The 18,926-nt window shown below is 48.9% G+C and overlaps 1 protein-coding gene across 2 annotated transcripts; it reads right to left on the bottom strand.

The window, feature by feature from the left end:
- Positions 1–483: 483 nt before the first annotated feature.
- On the bottom strand, positions 484–16,181 carry KLHL26 (kelch like family member 26). Of its 2 annotated transcripts, XM_054980874.1 has the most exons (3): positions 16,100–16,181; positions 7,248–7,430; positions 484–2,858 (listed from the first exon to the last, which is right to left on the bottom strand). In XM_054980874.1, exons 1-3 carry the CDS (start codon positions 16,165–16,167, stop codon positions 1,277–1,279), a joined length of 1,833 nt encoding a protein of 610 aa, XP_054836849.1. In that variant the 5' UTR covers positions 16,168–16,181; the 3' UTR covers positions 484–1,276. The 2 variants fall into 2 exon arrangements, with proteins under 2 accessions (XP_054836849.1, XP_054836850.1); XM_054980875.1 differs by lacking the exon at positions 7,248–7,430 and having other exon boundaries at positions 16,100–16,159.
- Positions 16,182–18,926: the final 2,745 nt, after the last annotated feature.

Here is an 18,926-nt window from a genome sequence, read left to right as displayed (position 1 = left end):
GAGGGGATTCTACCTGCTTCTTCAGGGTTCTCATTAGACGTAGATTGCGGCAGTAGTTTTTTTCACATTTGGCAGCATTCTCCTCCTTATGATCCGTAATTAACTCCCCTGCCCAAAATGTCAGGATGCTTAGTACTCTGGGGGTACTGAAGAGGGTTCTCACAAAAACGGGCACATCTGTGGTGGCAAATTTCAGATGTGCCTTTTGCATACCTACTCTTTGTGACACAAGGGGAAGATATATGCCAACACCCCCCCGTCTAAAGCTTATTTCTGCTGAAAAAGTTGAAGAGGTACCATCATTTATAAAAGGAATGCTCTCTTATGTTCAGCTGAGGTAGCAAGTCCGGGTGTGCCATCCACTTTCAAAGGAAGGTGCCTCAAGTCTGGGGCACTGTGGGAGAGACGAGCCAGTGGATAGGCGAGGAATGTTATACAGAAGGGGGGGCAATTTGACTGCCCATGAAGTATTACCCAAAGCTGGAGAGAGGAAAGCCAGCCAAGGCAGAGAGCCCTGCAAGGGCATGGACCACAGGGGTGGTGAGTGGAGGCAATCACAAGGCAGCCAGCCACTGGCCTGCCCAGCAACGGCAGGTGACGCACCACCAGGAGCTCAAGGGGAGGGGGGACAGGGACACCCCAAGAAGTACGGGTTGGAACCTGGCATCGGAATGCTGAAGGTGTGCCCAAGCTGGAGTGCTGCGAAGAGTGCTGAAGCTGTTTGTGAAATCATGGGCAACAGTAAAGGCCCTTGGAGTGGCCTTTTGCTGTCTGTGGCTCCATTACAATTGAGTCAGGGAGGTACCGTGCACCCCTCCCTCTGGAAGCCACACTGCACATAAATGTGCTTATCACAAAAAAAGCCAAACCAAGAAATCACACATCTCCTCATCTCCTAACCATCCCACCCTGCCCCCTTCTTCTGATGGCGCTGGTGAAAGCCTGGGCTTCCCAGTTTGAAGTCAGCTGCCGGGGCTTATAGGTAACAATGCTTTAAGGTGCGTCTAAACGATTTCTCATTTACAAAAAGCAGCTCTTTCTTTTGTAAGCATCTGCAAGAGACGGGACGAAGGCAGAGGATTGATGGAGAGCGCTATCCCTCCCCTATCCTCATGTCAGTCTTCCTTAGGAAGGTCTCCTATCTCAGCGCAGACGGAACGTGCCGCTAGAACGCAGTTGGGCTTGGTCAGTCTGCCTCAAATGGACTTTATTTTGCAAAGCAACAGAAGGGAAGCATCTACATCTCAATGACGTGCAATGTCTCGGAAAGTCTTGGTCACCTCCGGGCTGTGGTCTGCGGCAGAATCACGGGCGCACAAGCAATGCCAGCAAAAGATTCCGGGAAATGAAGGTCCCGCTCCCACTCATCTGTCTCAGTGTTGTACACCTGGACAATGCTAGTGACATTGTTAAGGTGCCAGTTGTAACCCCCCACAATGTAGATCTTCTTCTCCAGCAAGCAACAGCCAGCCTCTGACTGCCCTGCCCGCATCGGGCTGACCGTCGTCCATTGATTGGTTTCAGGCATGTAATATTCTACTGCCAACACATCAAAGCAACGGTCTACGTGGTCCATGCGGCCTCCAAGGGCATAGATCCTGCTGTTGGCGCTGACCATGGCATGTAGGACACGGGGTTCATTCATCGGAGTTTTGAACTCCCATTGGTCAGCAGCCGGATCATAGCAATGCAAAGCCTTTTTGTCTTCCACGGATATCCCATACCCACCCGATATATACAACTTGCCTCCAACCGTGGCCCCAGCGTGACCCCACGTCCGGCGCTTGAGTGAGCAAACATAGGACCACTCGTTACTTTTGGGGCAATACTTCTCGACAGACGCCAAGCTCCCGGACCGGTTCCGGCCACCTGTGGCATAGACCACCCCATACAAAACGTTCAGTTGGAACTGAATCCTGCTCTCTTGCATGGGCTGGATACGCAGCCACTGGTTCAAGTGGGGGTCATAGCGGTAGCAGATGTCAACGGCCCCCTCGCCACTCCGGTACTGCAGGTGTTGCCCCCCGACCACATAAACAAAATTATCCAGCACAGCCACACACGTGTGACTGCTCCCCACCTCCATTTCCGTCAGATCCTTGAATTGACGCATGCTGCTGTCGGGTAAATAATAAACTTTTCTGCTCACGGTCCGGTCATTGTCCGTGTAGGGTGTTCCGCCAAAGGTGATGAGGGAAAGGACATCTGAGCGAATGACGGTTCGGGGCGATTGCATCTCATGCTGCCGGAAAGGCAGGATCTGGTAGTTGAAGGCTTCCAAGAGGTACTGCCGACACAAGACATCCTCCACCATGATGTCCAACGTCTGGACATTGTCCACCAGCTCTGACGATTTCATAAGAGGGAAGCGGATATGGCAGAGAACCTGGCTAGCGTTCCTGCGGCGTGACTGGTCATACTGTAGCCAGCGGATGGCAGCCCGAAAGAGGTCGATCTCGCTGCAAGTCTTGAGTTTATTACTCTGGAGGAAAAAGACGAGGCGTTCCAAAGGCAGGTGAAGGAAGTCTTCCTCCTCGGAAATCTGCAGGAAATGCCGGAAAGTGAAAGCATCCACTGACTCTTTCAAGGAGGCCAAGCTGAATGTGGTGGCCATTTGCCCAATATTGAGGCACGTCTCAACACTCATGGCGGACTTCAGGAACTCTTCACAAAGCTCTACCACAGGCACCATCTGCAGGAAGACAGCGGCTCCGAGCACATCCTGGATGCAGTCGAGGTCAAGGGTCACTTCAGCACTGTAAGCAAACTCAATGATATGCTTCAGGCCTTTGGCAGTCACGCCTTTCAACTCAATGACATCCTGGGTGGCTTCTCTCATGCCACCAGTGAACATCGCTCTGAGGGTCAAAGAACACAAGAGGAAATAAGTCAGATGCCCCATCTCGTGTCTGTAACGTGGACACTTTTTGCTGCCAGCAAGTTCTCACCAACCAATCAATGGCCTTTTTTTTTTACTAGTTCATCGAATTTAAATGTGCTTGCAACTTTTATTTCATTTACACCACACCATTTACACACAACGGAGACGGCAAAGCGACTTACATTGTTCTCCTTTGCCTCCATTTGATCCTCACAACAACCCGGTGAGATAGATTAGGCTGAGAGGGTGTGATTGGCCCAAGGCCACCCAGCAAGCTTCCATGGCAGAGTGGGGATTCGAACCTGGGTCTCCCAGATCATAGTCCGACAATCTAACCACTATACCACACTGGCTCTCAAAGAAGCACAGAGGGCATGTCAAAACAAGCATAAGATAAACTATTTTTTTTCTAACACGGTTAGAAGTATACACTCTTTCTGAGGCATGTCTCTGAATCAAAGAACCACCCCTTTAGCTTGAAGATGCTTTCTTTAGGAAGATGCTCAATATCCCTGAACGGGCCCACTGGCTGCTATTGAAGTACCACTCAAAGCCATCAGCTTGCCTCCCTGATCTCTGCATTGGGCGCCACTCAGCTCTGTCCATGGTCCTGGCCCCTCAGCTCTCGATCTCTACGCCTGCTGGCAATAGCTGGTCTCTGAACCCACCTATTGGCAGCCTTTCAAAGGTTCCTTCACTGGGGAGACATTCCTCACTGTGACCTCGAACATTCCTAGTATTTGGCAGAAGCGCAGACAAGCAAAGGAGAGGACCCAGCAGCCTACAAAAGAGACTGCCAGAACATGGCCGGGGGGGGTGTCTAAGAGGCAGCCACAGACCGAAACGGATCAGCACACTCTGCTGACAGAAGGAATGAGACACAACCTTGGCATATCTTGTGAACTCTTTCAATAAAAGAAGGTCTCCATGACATATTTAATCTCAAGCTCCTCCACCGCCACCCAGGCACCTTCTGAAAGAGGTTAGACAGTGGTTGGCCCCCAGGTTACCCAAGGTCCGTGACCAAGTAGGCCTCTCCAATGCTAGGCCAGTGCTCTAACCACTACACCACACTGGCTTAACAGCCAAGTTATCCCCCTCCCCCAAAAAATCACAGAAGGAGAAACAGAGAATTTCATATTTCAGCCCAGGCTGTGATCAGGGTCACTGTGACAATGGGAGATCCAGAGGCTGAAATGCACTTCGCACAAGCCAGCTAAGGCACAAACTGGGCGTTGGCTCAATTCAGACGCTGCGCAAAACTGTGGTTTGATTAAGCTAGTTATGAGACTGCCCAAATACGGGCCACTGAAATATCTCCGGTTAGCCAGAGTCCATGAGTCCAGGATCTGAAGTTGATTTGTCAACCACAGCTAGACTCAACTATACTTTTGCATGAAGTACAAACACAGGCATTCTGGTTCAAATCCCCGCTCGCCATGAAAATAACTAACTGACCTGGGGCCAGTCACTTTCTCTGTCTAACCTATCTCACAGAGTTGTTATGAGGATAAAATGGAAGGAGCCATCATGAGCTCTTTAGGGAAAGGGCAGGATAAAGAGGAACTAAACAAAGAATGGTGCAGTGCAGAGCTCTCAGTCCATGTGCCAGCCCCGCCATCCCTTTTCTCCCTCCAGGGGTCCTCAGGGCAGAATGGCCCGCTGGGCTTTCTGCTTCTCCCAGGTCCTGCCTCAGCTTGCAGGGTGTCCTGTGGCTATGTCTTCCACAGCAGGACATTTTCCCCAGATGTTGCTTAACAGATGTTACACACTGCAGTGCAAGGATGCACAGATTCTTTCTCCAAAGTGAGTTACTAGTTGTTGTGGTGAGCAGGACACTAGTCCACACAGCCACACCAAAAGACATCTCAGAAGCCATGCAAGTGGCCAATTGGGGTTTGGGTTTCCAGTTAGATGGAGACACAGAGTTCTTTCTCACCCTCCCTTGGCCTTGGTTTGTCACTCATCTGAAACAAGCCGCCATTGCCCACCTACCTGCCCATAATTACCTTTATTTACTATATCCTCCTCTGACTCTAAACCTACCCAGAATCCTCCTGTTACTTCTCCCCGAACTTACTTTCTCAGCTGCCTGACCCAGTGATGCCACTCACACCCCCAGTTTGGCCCTTTTACAAACAGCAACATAAGCTGCAGGATCAGACCAAAAAATCCAGCACCCTGTTTCCCAGTGTGGTCAGCTAGATGCCTCTGGGAAGTCCACATACATGATTGGAAGGCAGTGGCCGTCCCTAGCTGTAACCCCTACAATAGCTGGCATTCAGAAGCAGACTGCCTCCGAGCACAGAAGCTTCAGTAATCTTTGTAATCCCATCCACAGACCTCTCCTCCTGCACTCAATTGTCTAATCCACTTTCAAAACTATCTAAAAATGATGGTTGCATCTTGTGGCAGCGAGTTCCATAAGTTAATGATGTGCGGCACGATAACGTACATCCTTTCGTGTGCCCTAGACCGCTGTTAATTTCTTCAGCTGCCCCCAAGTATTTTGGGAGACAGAGAGAAAAGTCTACTGTCTCCACATGAGGCATAATTTCTGAACCCTCTGTCACCCCCAAGCATCTTTTTTCCTAAACTAAAAAGCCTCCAACCTTTTAACGCTGCCTTGTAGAAAGATGCTCCAACCTCTCAATCTTCTGCCTGTTCCTTTCTGCACCTTGAGAGCACCCACAGAGCAGCTGAGCAGAGGCAGAGATTAACAGCCCATTCATGCTCTCTTAAGTCTCTAAGTGACAACTTTGAGGGCTTCTTTCTTTTTAAATCGGAAATGGAAAAGAAAGGCGGAAGAGGCCAGACGGCCACACCACTACTTTGGGAACTGATTCGGCTTAGGCTGTTGTCCTCCTACCAATTCATACACACTTAGCTCAGCTTCCAACTAGGCAGTGGTATGGCCGCATTTGGAATACTGTGTACAGTTCTGGTCACTGTACCTCAAAAAGAGTTGAAGAGCCAGGCAAAGTGCAAAAAAGGGCAAGCAAAAGACGGGTTTTGTAGCTTAGAAAAAAAGACTGAGGGATGGCATGTCGGAGGTCAACCCAGTGATGAAGGGGTAGAGAAAACTGATGGGCTTTTCTCTCTCCCTTAATACTGGGAAGCCCCTGGCTGCCCTATGAAACCCACTGGCAGTAGATTCAAGGCTGACGAAATGGAAGCTCTGCTGCTTCAAAAACTGGGTATCTGACTTGTGAAATTCACTGCCACAAGACATGCTGATGCCCCCTGGCTAAGATGGATTTAAAAGGTGGTTGGACAAATGTTTCAGAAGACAGGTCTCTCAAAGCAGTCTTGAGCCAAGGGGAAGGAGGGGTATAAAAATTTCTAGAAAAATAAAGGTATCAGCTGCTGGCCACGAGAGCTGACTGTGGCTTCAGAAACAGAACGCTTCTGAGCGCCAGATGCTGGGACTTGTCAGGAGGGGAGGGCTGTGGTCAGCAAACCCTGCTGTGGCTTCTGACTGGCCACTGTTGGAAAGCATACACTAGACTAGGCAGGCAGCTGCTCTGATCCAGCAGGGCTACTTGGATGGGCTTACATCTCCAGGCACAGCCTTCCAATTAAGCAAAAGCAGACTAGGTTTCTACTAGGCATATTTTCCTTATTTGAAGCACGTGCCCTGCCTTCGCTCTGTTAGCACCGAAGCAGCTTATAGGGTTTCCTCAACTGCAAAAGCAAAAGGAACCATTTGACAACAGCAAACACATTGGACAGCTGCACCAACATACAGTTTTAAGGAAAACTGGAAAGGGATGCCGGAGGAAGGAAGAGTCACCTGGCACACCAAACAACCAACATCTCAGCAGACCCTCTCTAAGGAGGGCCTTATGAAGATGGGGTCGCAACAACAAGAAAGTGTGTTGTCTCACTAGCCCGCAACCTTTGTATGGCCGGGGGAGGGGGGGGGCTCAAAGAAAAGGCTAATGATGATGTAAGCAAACCGGCAGATTCCAATGGGAGACAGCCAGCTGCGAAGAGTGTTGGAAGTCAAAAACTGCCCTGAAAACAAATGAGAAGCCACTGAAGATCTTTCAGCACAGGCCTAATACTGACCTACCTTGCATGGTTGTTGTGCTGACTGCTGTGCTATACATACCGAACGTGGAAAGCACCATACCAAGGCAAAGTATTAGAAATATTAAGATGGGGAATTCATTCACTGCAGTCAATGAATTTCTCTGGAGGGGCTTCCTTTTCACTCCAGCCAATTGCCAAGACTGTACTTTTGTGTAACTCGAATGAGCCTGGGGAACAGACTGCTGGAGTGCCTCTGCCACGCTGATAGGGAAGGGGGGCCAAGGGCCAGTGAGATGCGGGAGTGTCGCCTCCCACCCACTCGGAGCCTCACCTGAAATAATCGCTGCAGGCAGCCAAAACCACTTTGTGAACCTGGAATACTTCATTGTTGATGGTCAGCATGACATCGAGTAACTGCGCCTGTGCGCGGAGCGAGGCCAGGCCCTGCAGGAGGGTGGCGCTGTGGCCAGGAGCAGAGAAAGTGCATTTCAAGGCGCTGTTCTTATCTGCCATGCTGGAACGAGAAACGGAGAAAGGAGTTGGAGGGACCCATCTGCCACTGGCCATGCAGACTCACAAACAGGAGGAGGGAGGGGTGTGCTCTGCCTGCTCTACAGCCCCCCCCCCCCAAGTGCAGTGCTTTCAATTACACACGTAAGAATGATCGGAAACCATGCATGCTTGAAACGGGGGGGGGGGGGCAGTCAACTCCACCTTTGGGTGGGAGCTAAGTCCGTCCACAGCTCCCCAGCCAGTTTGGTGTAACGGTTAAGAGCAGCAAGACTCTAATCTGGAGAGCTGGGTTTGATTCCCCACTCCTCCACTTGAAGCCAGCTGGGTGACCTTGGGTCAGTCACAGCTCTTCCAGAGTTCTCTCACAGGGCGAGAGACAGAGTGATTGTCATGAGGATAATAACAACACACTTTGTAATCCACTCTGAGTGGGCGTTAAGTTGTCCTGAAGGGCAGTATATAAATTGAATATTGTTATTGTTGTTGTTGTTGTTGTTGTTGTTGTTGTTGTTGTTGTTGTTCTCCGTCACCCAGATCTGGTTCTGTTCTTCGGTCATGATGAAATTGGGTGGAATATTAGGGACATAAAAAATGAGGAACGTTTCAGAGAGAGAGAGACAGAAAGAGAGAGAGAGAGAAAGGTGATTTATATAAACACCCGCAATGCGCAGAAGTGGAATGAACTCAACCCACTTCTGAATGCATTTTTGTTGTTATTGATTCTCTTTTATGCTGAGTTTTCTGGCTGGCCTGGACCCACCACTGTAGAAAGGGTTTAGGTGGGCATTTACTATTCTGCGTTTTCAAAAATGGAGGGTCCCTTGAGAAAACAAGAAGGGGGAGGATATAATCCTGCAGTCCAAGGACGCCTTGCTGGGGAAGGAAGAAGCACGCACTCGAACCCAGCCCTATCACAGGGTTGGAAGTAACAGCACCACACACAAGCTCTCCTGAGCTTTGTGAAGCTATGTGCTTTGTGTTATTGTGGTGGTGGAGGGGAAGAAGCGGGGAGGAGAGGGAGGAGAGGTACAAAAGTAGGCCTTGAACAATTCTTTGATGAAGTGGATGCCTGAAGATCTGCCTGTGCTGTTTGCCAGCAGTTGTGAAAAAGCAGGTCAAGGGAGCCGAAACACTGCCTGCAACACACACAATTCTCAATCGATTCAGAATCTAAACCCCGAAACTTGGGCATTACATTCTTGAGCAAAGAGTCCTCCATTTCAATTAATTATTAACAAGACTCTTGCTGCTGAAAGCTGGTGGATCTTTTTCACCTCCTATCCTGTTCCAACTCTCCACTAATGGGTGGGACATAGACACCGTGCGGGGAGGCGCTGCCAAACTGTCCCTATTCAGGTTCTCTCTCTCCTGGTTCGATCACCGCCAAGTTTGCCATTCCATTTACCAATCCCCATGCCACGCACCAGGGACACCTCTTATTCTGCAGTTAGTCATCAGACCCACACATATCCCAACCGCCCCCCCACCCCCGAGCCACACACCTGATACGTTCAGGTACAGCTTTGCTGTAGGGGTGGCCCAGCACAAAAGGCCAACCAGTATGTCCAAAATGGCTGTCATGGAAAAAACATTCCAAGATCCTCAGCTGAGCAGAACTTCATCAGGTGCCGCGTTTGTTATGCCTTCAGTGCCAGGACAAAAGTTCACCCAGGTTTTTTGTCCAAAGGAGTTGGATGTTTTGCCCTGCTTTACTGTTTTTGCTATTTTCAGCCCTTTAAACTGACTTTGTCCTTCAAGCAGAATGCATGAGGAACAGACTAACAAGTTGCTTAGCAATACTAACAGAATCGTACCTGGTGTGACGGAGAGGTGCACTGGGTACCATGAGCCAAAAAAAACACAGGGCAGGGTGCTCAGCAGTGTGAGCAAATGCCCACTGCCCCAAGGCCTGGATCATAAGTAGCCATTATGACAGTGCAGATGTGAGGTTAGCTTACAGGACTGGGGTTTGGGGATCAGCCCCCAGGGCAGCCTTCAGGTGCCTCCCCAGCTCAGTTCCTCCCAATAATAGTCCTCAGCATTTACAATGATATGCATTCCAAGAGGAGTAGCAGTGCAGTTTGAAATATTCATATGCAAGAACAGCGCTTGGTCTTTGAGTTTTCAAATCCACTCCTGTGTCTCATGTTGCTCAGCCCTGCAAGGTAGGCTTGCAATATTATTCCCATCGTACAGATAGCTGAGCCACTCTTTCAGTCTCTAGCAAGTGCACTGCTGAGGCAAGGTCTGAACTTCTGGCCTCATGCCTCCTTAGTCGCTGCACCCGATCACGTTCGGCACAGGGGCACATGCCAAAGAACCAATGGTTCTCCCCCTCCCTCCCACTAGATCCTCCCCAATTTGCATTCTGTGCAAGAATTTGCACCTGGTTCCAAGGAGCACAGAGCCTTGAGCTGATTAGTTCCCCTTTCACTTAGCTGTGCTAACATGTCCTTGAACGCCACTAGGCCACTGACATCATTACCAACCTGCCAAGAAAAAAAGAAAGGGCCTTTTGTAAAGCTACTGCTAAAGGATTTCCACTCATCCCAAACCACCACCAGGCCTGTGGCTAGGTACATGCTGGCAGAAACAGACTGGCCTCCCCTCCGGTCTTTTAGATGTCGCTCTCTGTCACCTCCCCTGGGCACAGGATTCTCAGGACTCTCGTGAGCCTCTGGTGAAAGCAAGCCCAACAGGCTCAGCACAAGTTTCAGCCAGCTCCATATCTGGCAAAAGCGAAACTTAAAGCACCAAAGAGAGGAGGAATTTCAACTTTATACCTCTGCACATTGAAGAGAAAATGAAGAAAGGCGCATGAAGTGTTCCGACAAAGTAATGTTTCTCTGCTAAAGCTGCTCAGTTAATGCCCGCACCAGAGGTACAATGCTGGTTTCTAAAATGGCAATTGGACACTTAAAAGACAAAATCAAATCTAAAACAACAATAAAGAGATAAGAAAGCCAGGCTCCGTCAGATAATTCCAAGGTAACCATGGTTACTGCAACATTATGGATCTTTACACTCCGCCATCGCACGCCCATGCACGAAATGAGACCTCGAGGCCTCATTTGGGTGGAAAAGTGCCCTCTGCAGATGCTGAAACCAGGAGGGGATCTCGGTAGCCCTGCAGCCCAGGGACAGGCCTGGCCAGTCTCACATGGTCCATTTCATCTGGTGCTCCATTCTCCATGGGGCCACAGATGTATTTTAAATGTACCCAGCAAGTGCCCCTAAAGAGAACCCCTAAGAGCTGGCATAAAGCTGCAGCATTTAGTGATCTGGAAGCTTGTGATCAGAAGGTTTTGCTGAATTGGACCCAAGTTCCATCGGGTCTTACTTCTCACCTTGGCCTCTGGATTGCCACCTGCTCTACCTGCCACCCTGCCCTGAGATGATATACAAGGCAGGTACTTAGTACCAAAAAGGAGATATTTTTCCCCACTTTGTCCTGCAGAGTGACGACAGCATTAATTTCCTCTAGTTGTCCTGCTTTGGAGGAAGGGAAGATTGTCCACCAAGACTGGCCACTGGTCCTACAGCCTTTGGCATCCAACAGTATTGTGGAGGCTGTGGTCTGGAGCAGTGACTTGTGGGGAGACTTCAATTACCTACCTCCCCACCATCACCTAGTTGGCTAGGGCTGAGGATCCATCCCCCAGACTGCTGTATCAGGCTTTGACTCAACAGACGGGGGGGGGGCACTATTGCCTCCCAAAGATGCATTGCTTGCTGTAGAGTTTTTGGCAACTGTGCTCGTGAGCTTTCGAGGGATTGGGTGCAAGCTGGAGTTTTGTAACGTGGGTGTCTTGATATATCTGGATTCTGGATGACTGGACTGGGATTTCAGGGTGCGTGTGTGTTTAAATTATGGAAGCCGCTTGGAGTCCTGTAATCCTGGAGGAAAGCAGTACATAAATAGTTGAAAGAAACAAATAAAATGCCTATGGGAAGCTCAGAATCCAGGCTAGGCCCACCCCCTCTGGTTTATTCGGAATCCAGCACTTAGAGGTAGACTCCTCCTCTATGGGAGGCTCCCTCCTGGATAAAAGGGATTAAGAAACATAAGAAGTATTGTGCAGGATCAGACACAAACCCAGATTCTTTGTAAGACCAAATGGGTTCTAACTTATGCCCTCTCCAGCTCTATGCCAGGTCCTTTACAGAGGGATACTTATAAGAGGTATTGTTTAAGCCAAGAGTTTGACAAAAGAGATAGTGGAAATTCTCCAGTTCGATCTCCAGCATGTCCAGTTAAAAGGTTTCGGGTAGCGAGTGTTGGAAAAGTTCTCTCTTGACCCCAAACCCTGGAGAGTCGATGCCAGTCAGGGAAGACAGTACAAAGCTAGACGGACCCAGGGTCTGACTCTGCACAAAGCAGCTGGATGCTGCTCCTTGCCCGTAAATGGTTCCGACTGAAGGTCAGGCCAAACATGGCCGAGCACTGAGAGGCAGTTGGATGGGACATGGGGAAAGAAAGCAAAATTTGTCCCTGGAGTCTCACCAGAAAATCTGTGCTATGGGCAAGTCTCAGCCTATTTTGGGGAGGAACCACGGTAGAGCTCATGCTTTGAAAGGACAAAATCAGCACCAGGTGTCAGGATAGATCCCTTTGAGGGCTATGACTCTGGAAATCCTCTGCTGGATCAAGTAGAAAGTAGCTGGATGGACCAAGAAACAGACCCTACATTAAGCACTTTTATCAAGACTTCTGTTCTCAGGACTCTTTTCCATGTTGACGTGGTTGCTGTGATTCCAGAACAATGCAAAGACTTCTGGAAAGGGTCTGAAGGCACAAATGTAATTCTAAAGTGTGTGTGTATGTCTGCGTGCATGCACACGTGCACATGCGGGTGTTTCAGCCTAGCCCATGAGGCCTCACTAGTGCACCAGAATGCTCCCATAACATCACCTCATGCTGTTCTGCAGCTGTGATATGAAAGGTTTTGCCCAAAAACGCTGCAGCACAAGTCTTGCTATTGAAAAGACAGAGAACTGTTCTCTGCACCGCCCGAAAATACTAGAACGGGAGGGAGGGACCCAAAGAGGCTGATGTACAGCATCTCCCAGGGCAATAGGTTTCATACTGAGATAATTAAATTGTGGAACCCACAGACCCCAACAAGATGTAGCAATGTAGGCTTCCAGACTAGATGGCTTCCAAAGGGAGCTAAGACACGTTCATGGAGGAAAAGGCCCACCAATGCCTCAAGAATGATAGCTAAATGAAGCCTCCACATTCACAAGCAGTATACCTCTGAATATCAGGTGCAATGGAACAAGAGGGGGAGGAAACTTTGGCCTGTACTCCTGCTTGGGGGTCTTCCAAGGACATATGAAGCCACTGTGGGCCAGAGGATCCAACATAGTTCTTCTAATGATTATACGAAAAGCTTTTGTTGATCTTTTACTCAAAGATAGCCAACCGCTGGATGGCCCAAAAACACCATCTGTAAAGCAGTCAAAGGGATTTAAAGCGGCGTGGCAAGAAATCTTGGCCCTCTTCATTTCCCACACTGTCACAGGACCATGTGTGCACTGCGTGGGATTCTGCGCAGACTTGCATGTCAGGGCTCCCATGAGCCCACAAACCTTACTAGCTAGTCTGCCAAAGCATAATGATGAAGCCTGAAAACAGAAGAGGGCGGGGGGGGGGAACCCAAGTTTTGTCATTCTTCCTTGGCTGGTGGACTGGAAGCAGTCCTTGCTTGCAAGCCGTCTCCTGTGCCTCTTCTAACCCAACCTCAACCCCATGCAATGCCAGAGCACGTGCCAGAAGTCAGCCTCGGCAACTGAGAGGAACTTCAGATAAGAAAACACACACACAAAACGAAGAGCTGGTCTATGGTCTAGGACCATTGAGACTTGGGTTTAAATCTCCACCTTGCTACCAGTTCTCTGAGTGATTTAGCTCAAAACTAGGGTGGTCTATTTCCACTGTTTTCCACAATGGCCAACCAGAAGTCCTGGAAGGCCCGGATGCAGGACTCCAAGAGGCCAGAGTGTTTCCTGCTGTTGCCTCCCAGCAATGGAGAATAGCAGATACACTACCTCTGAACATGGAGGTTCCATTTAGCCATCAAAGCTAACAGCCATTACGGGGCCTTTCCTGGAGAGAACCATCTACCCTCAGCTTCTTTGGTGGGAGGTTAGGATAAAAATGTAAGATAAAATATATGTAGCAGTTGTAAAAACAGACAGGCCGTATGGAAAATATATCTCAAACCAACAAGATTCTGGTAAGGGACGACAACAATGAAGACTAAATAATTAAGTCTTAATCTGCCAGTTCAATTTTCCAAGATTTTTAGTGGGGGTGGGAGAAGAGTGTGTTTATGAGTCTGTGCGAATGCCTTCCTTTGCCCAGAAGTCACTGGCTAGAAATCAATTAGCACACACTTTAGCGCATGGTTTCTTTCCCAAAGCAGCAACCAGAAATGGCTTTTCCAACAGAATGGAATATTTGTCTCTCAACGGACAACAAGGGAACTCTTGCCAAACCAGAGAAGATTTTTTCCCATGAGGACCTAACCCATTCCAGAGAGAGGGGAGGCAGAGAAGGGATAATCCTACATGAAGGATCAGAAAGACAAACCCTGGCCAGACTCGCAAGAGAGATTATAATTTATTTGAAAGCAGGATCTGTGCCAGGATGATGCCAAAGAATGAGAAGGGCTGAGGCGAGCGGGCGAGGGAGTGGAGGTTATGGGATGGCAATTGAGGAGACCAAGAAAACAAATAAGGAATGAACAGGGAGCACTACAGGCAAGTCCCAGAAGTTTTCACCTTCCTTTGCAAAAAAAAGAAGAAACTTGCTGCTTGTTGAATCTAGTGGGATGGAGTTCCAAAGAGCAGGGGGCCACTCTAGAAAAGGCCCTGCCTATGTCAACAGCAGATATATAAACAAAAAGGAAGAAAGTTCGAAAAGCAGAAGAAAAAACTCTTTAGAAAAAAAATCTCCTAGCATCCGCTACAGACACTGCTCAGAACACACTTCAACCCATCGGGTTTTTCAGCACTCTGACCCAGCCTTGTAAATAAGACCACAGGATTCACACATGTTAAATTGCTCTGCCAGCCATCCCACCCACAGGTACCCATTAGTGGCACCATGGCTGGGTTGAAAAGGAAGAACAAAGAAGTTGAACCAATTCTCTTTCAGTTTCAGAACACTTTCAGATCATCCGGAAGCAATTCCGTTTGCCATAGCAGACCAAGAAAATGGCTATTTAGAAGATCAATCTCTGAGTCCCAAACACCGGATCCTTCCTCTGTGCCCAATTCGGTTTCTGGCTGCCCCCACCACCACCTGCTTCAACCAAGACTCCTCCCGGCATTGTCACCCTGCGTTTCCTTACTTTTATCACTACCTATCCAAAGCTAACGTTGTGCCAAGGACACGCATCTCTTTTTTCCAGCCAAGAGACAGTTCTGCCCACTGAGATCCTACTTTTACAAGTTTTAAATTGGGCCTGCAGTGATTCAGTTTAGCAAGGTCGGGGGGGATGCTGCAGTTTTCCATGTTCCAACCATTCTGCCTTCTGGGGGAATTAACTTTAACAACACGACTTGTTTCCCCTGTGAATTACCAAAATCCAATTTTTTTGTGAACCAAGAGAGGGACAAATAAATAACTATAACTCCCAGCCAAGGGACAGATTGCCATCTGATGCCAGAGAAGTCTAAGCAAAGGCTGTTCCTGTATAAGGGACACTTACCTGGGAGTAAGGCCCACAGAGGTCAGTGGGCGTTACCTCTGGGTAAACATGCATAGGATTGGAGAACTCAAATAGAAAGTAAATTAGGACAAAGAAAATTAGAAATGAAGACTTTTGAGGCCAGGAGGAAAAGATGGCATTTTTGCAAATTATTAAAATAAAGTACTACATTATTAAAATAACGTATTCAAACGTATTAAGGAGGGAAAGCAAAAATTTATGAATTTTAAGCCTTTAAGAAAGAAGGCAAAGCAGAGAAAATAAAAGCACAAAAGGCGGGGGGGGGGGGCTATAACAAGATGGGAGGTGTCAGAGGTGTGCAAGCAGAACAAGTGGGGCCAGACGGAGGAGCATCAGGCACAGCTAAGCACAGGGCAGTGGACCCTCTCATCCTACTCCCCCCTCCCAATATTATCACTTTCTGTAGGGATAAAGACGTGCATTCAGGCTCAGGGCTGAAATCATATAGGGGATGCAGCATAGGGGGGCACAGGTGGCCCAACGATGGGGAGGAGAAGGGGGAAAAGAATAGTTAGGGAGGGAACTAGTGAAGGGTGGGTCAGATCAGTGATGTGGGGGTAACATTACAAGGGGGGGGGAGATAAGGATAACCAGAGGGGGAAGGGGCACCTTCCTGGAGCAGACGGGAGAGGGGGGAGCTTAGAAGAAGACAGGCAGTTATGGGGTGGGGTTGCAGACAGAAGAGAGTGGGGAGAAAAAGATGGATATTGAGGGGGGGGGGAGTAAGGGAGGTTGGAAACTGGAGAAGCTCAGAATAGCAAGGAGGCAAAGCTGAGGGGGGCTCGACGGAGGGGGAACATGGGGCAATGAAGTGGGGGGGGAGCCACTACTGAGGGGGGGGCGTTCATCTCGGCCTCGCCTCAAGGGAAGGAGGGCCGAGGGAGCCCCCCCGGGGCTGGGTCCGGGGGCCCCTCCCCGCTCCCCGCCTCACCTGCAGCTGCTACTGGGCGTCGGCGGCCGCTCTGAGGCGAAGGCTTCGGCCCCGCCGGACTCCGCCATCTTCCTTCCCCTTCGCGGGCCTCGCTCGGCCGGGAGGCGTCGCGCAGGCCGGGCGGGAGGAGGAGAAAACGGCCCCGGGAAGGGGGGGGGGTGGATATTAGGCCGGCTGCCTCGTCCGCCTGGGGAAGGGAGGCTCCGAGACCCACACACAGAATTGGGGGGGGGTCCTCTCCCCCTCACAGTATAGGATAAGTCTGAGCGCGGGGGGGGGGGGGTGTCTACACCACCCTTAACCCTCGACCCACGTCTGAATGGGCGTCCCCGTTGATGCTTCAGAGAGACTTCTGGCCCCAGGAAGAGAATAAGGGGACGGGTGAAACAGATGAATAGGGGGCCAGAATTGGCTCCACAGAGACAAATATTTGGGGTGCTTGTCTCCCCCGCCCCCAAGAGGGCCACGGTAGATGGCCTTGTCTCTGCCTTGGATGCAACAAGGTTTGTTTGTTTTATTGGCTTCCTTAATACCCCACCTTTTATTTATTTACTTCCCCCCCCCAAGATTTATTTGATTTATTGGTTTCGTTTATACCCTAGCTATTATTTATTTATTTGTTTGTTCAAGGTTTACTTTATGTATTTATTTGCTTCATTTACTCCCTGCCATTCATTCATTCAAGGTTTATTTTATTTGCTTCATTTCTACCCTACCGTTTATTTATTTATCCAAGGTTTACTTTATTTATTTATTCGCATCATTTATACCCTACTTTTCCCCCTGTGGGGACCCAAAGCAGCTTACATTGTTTTCCTCTCCTCCTCTTTATCCTTACAACCACCCTGTGAAGTAGGCTCAGGCTGAGAGGGTGTGAGTGGCTTTAGGTCATCCAGCAAGCTTCTGTGTCAGAGTGGAGATTCGACGCTGGGTCTCTTAGAGTCTAGTCTGATGCTCTAACAGCTACACCACACTGGCTCAGTTTAGACAGCTTGGCCCCATTATGGAATGGATGGATGTAGGGTGATCCCCCCATGTATTTTGTTTGTTTATTTATTGCATTTATACTCTGCTTTTCTCCCCTGTAGGAACCCAAAGTGGTTTACAAATATTCTTCCTGTCTCTGTTTATCCTTACAGAGACCCTGTGAGGTAGATTAGGCTGAGAGGGTATGACAAGCCCCAAGTCATCCAGCAAGCTTCTGTAGCAGAGTGGAGATTCGAACCAGGGCCTCACAGATCCTAACCCCCAGGGCTTTTTTTCAGCGGGAACGCAGTGGAACGGAGTTCCGGCACCTCTTAAAAATGGTCATATGGCCGGTGGCCCCGCCCCCTGATCTCCAGACCAAGGGGAGTTTATATTGGCTATCTAAACTCCCCTCCGTCTGGAGATCAGGGGGTGGGGCCACCGGCCATGTGACCATTTTCGCCCAGGGAGATTTAAATTTTTAAAAACTCCCCCCTTGTTCCAGCTGACCCAAAGTGACATCATTGTGCGGTTTTGAGTTCCACCACCTCTTTTCCCAGAAAAAAGCCCTGCTAATCCCCATATAAATGCATGAAGTGGATATCTCAAGCCCCAGAGGGAAATCCATCATTCTGGGACATGCCCCAACCCCTAATTTTTAGGGTCCTCCAATGGGGCTCTGATTTGTGTATCACCTTACTCAGAGAAGAAATTGTCTTCACCAAGAAGCAGGGCCTTTTCGATGACAGACCCTTGGGTTGTGGAACACCTTCTCACATGAGATTGGATCTGTTCCCTCACGTCCCATCAAGTGCAAATAAAAACTTTTCCAATGCATCTTTTTGTTAGCATTTTATTTTGTTTAGTATTGTATTATCCAGTGTATTATTCTATTGCATTTATTGTATGGATTGTTTTTAATTTTGCAAAGTGCTCTGGGAATTTTCCATCATGAAACAGAAACATTTTAAAGTAAAATATAGGGGAGGGGGTACCTTACCATAAAACCCAGAATTTAGGGGTCCCTTTTAGTGTAGCTGGTCCTCTTGAAACCGCACCTTTGTCTACAATTGAGACTATATATGCCCTTACAGAAAGATTTTTTTCTGGGGGCAGGGGTGAACAGACGGACTGCTGAGGAAAGAAATCTTGGCGCTATAGTGGATAACTGGAGGAAAATGTCAGTTCAGATGCGTGGCAGCAGTGAAACACAAATCCCATGCTAGGGATTCTTAGGAAAGGGATTGCAAACAAAATGTTCAGTGTCATAATGCCCTTACATTGATCAAAGGTTGGAAGCTTGTGTACAGTTCGTGGGAGGAGGGGGGTGGACGGAGGGAACTTTTTTCCCCTCTGTTGAAGGACTAGAACTGAAGTTGGTGGGCAGATCTGACAAAGAGTGCTGTGGTTCTCGAAAGCTTATGCTACCATAAAGTTTGTTAGTCTTAAAGGCGTTACTGGACTCTCACTATTTTGCAACTACAGACTAACATGGTTAACTCCTCTGGATTTGCAACACACGATTCACTTGTGGGACTCGCTGCCATAGCTTCAAAGGGAATTAGACATGTTCGTGAAAGGTTAGCAGTTATGGCTAAATGAAACCTCCGTGTGGGGGCAGCAACTGGGTGGGTGTGTGGCCTCAGTGGTCTGCATGTGGCCTTCTAGGGGAATCTGGTTTAACAGGAAAAAAGAGTACTGCACTACATGGATTGTGGTTCTGATCCAGCAAAGCTCTTTTCACATGCCTCCACCACCACCACAGACTGTGAGTGCACTAGAAAATAATAGGTCAAGCTATCCCCCCCCTGCCCCCTGCCGTTCACAAATATCCTTCCCATTTTCATTTGAAAACTCATAT

This window comes from Eublepharis macularius, chromosome 5 (assembly GCF_028583425.1).
Source record: "Eublepharis macularius isolate TG4126 chromosome 5, MPM_Emac_v1.0, whole genome shotgun sequence".
In the NCBI taxonomy this organism is placed as follows: domain Eukaryota; kingdom Metazoa; phylum Chordata; class Lepidosauria; order Squamata; family Eublepharidae; genus Eublepharis; species Eublepharis macularius.
This window is presented reverse-complemented; position numbering and strand designations above follow the sequence as displayed.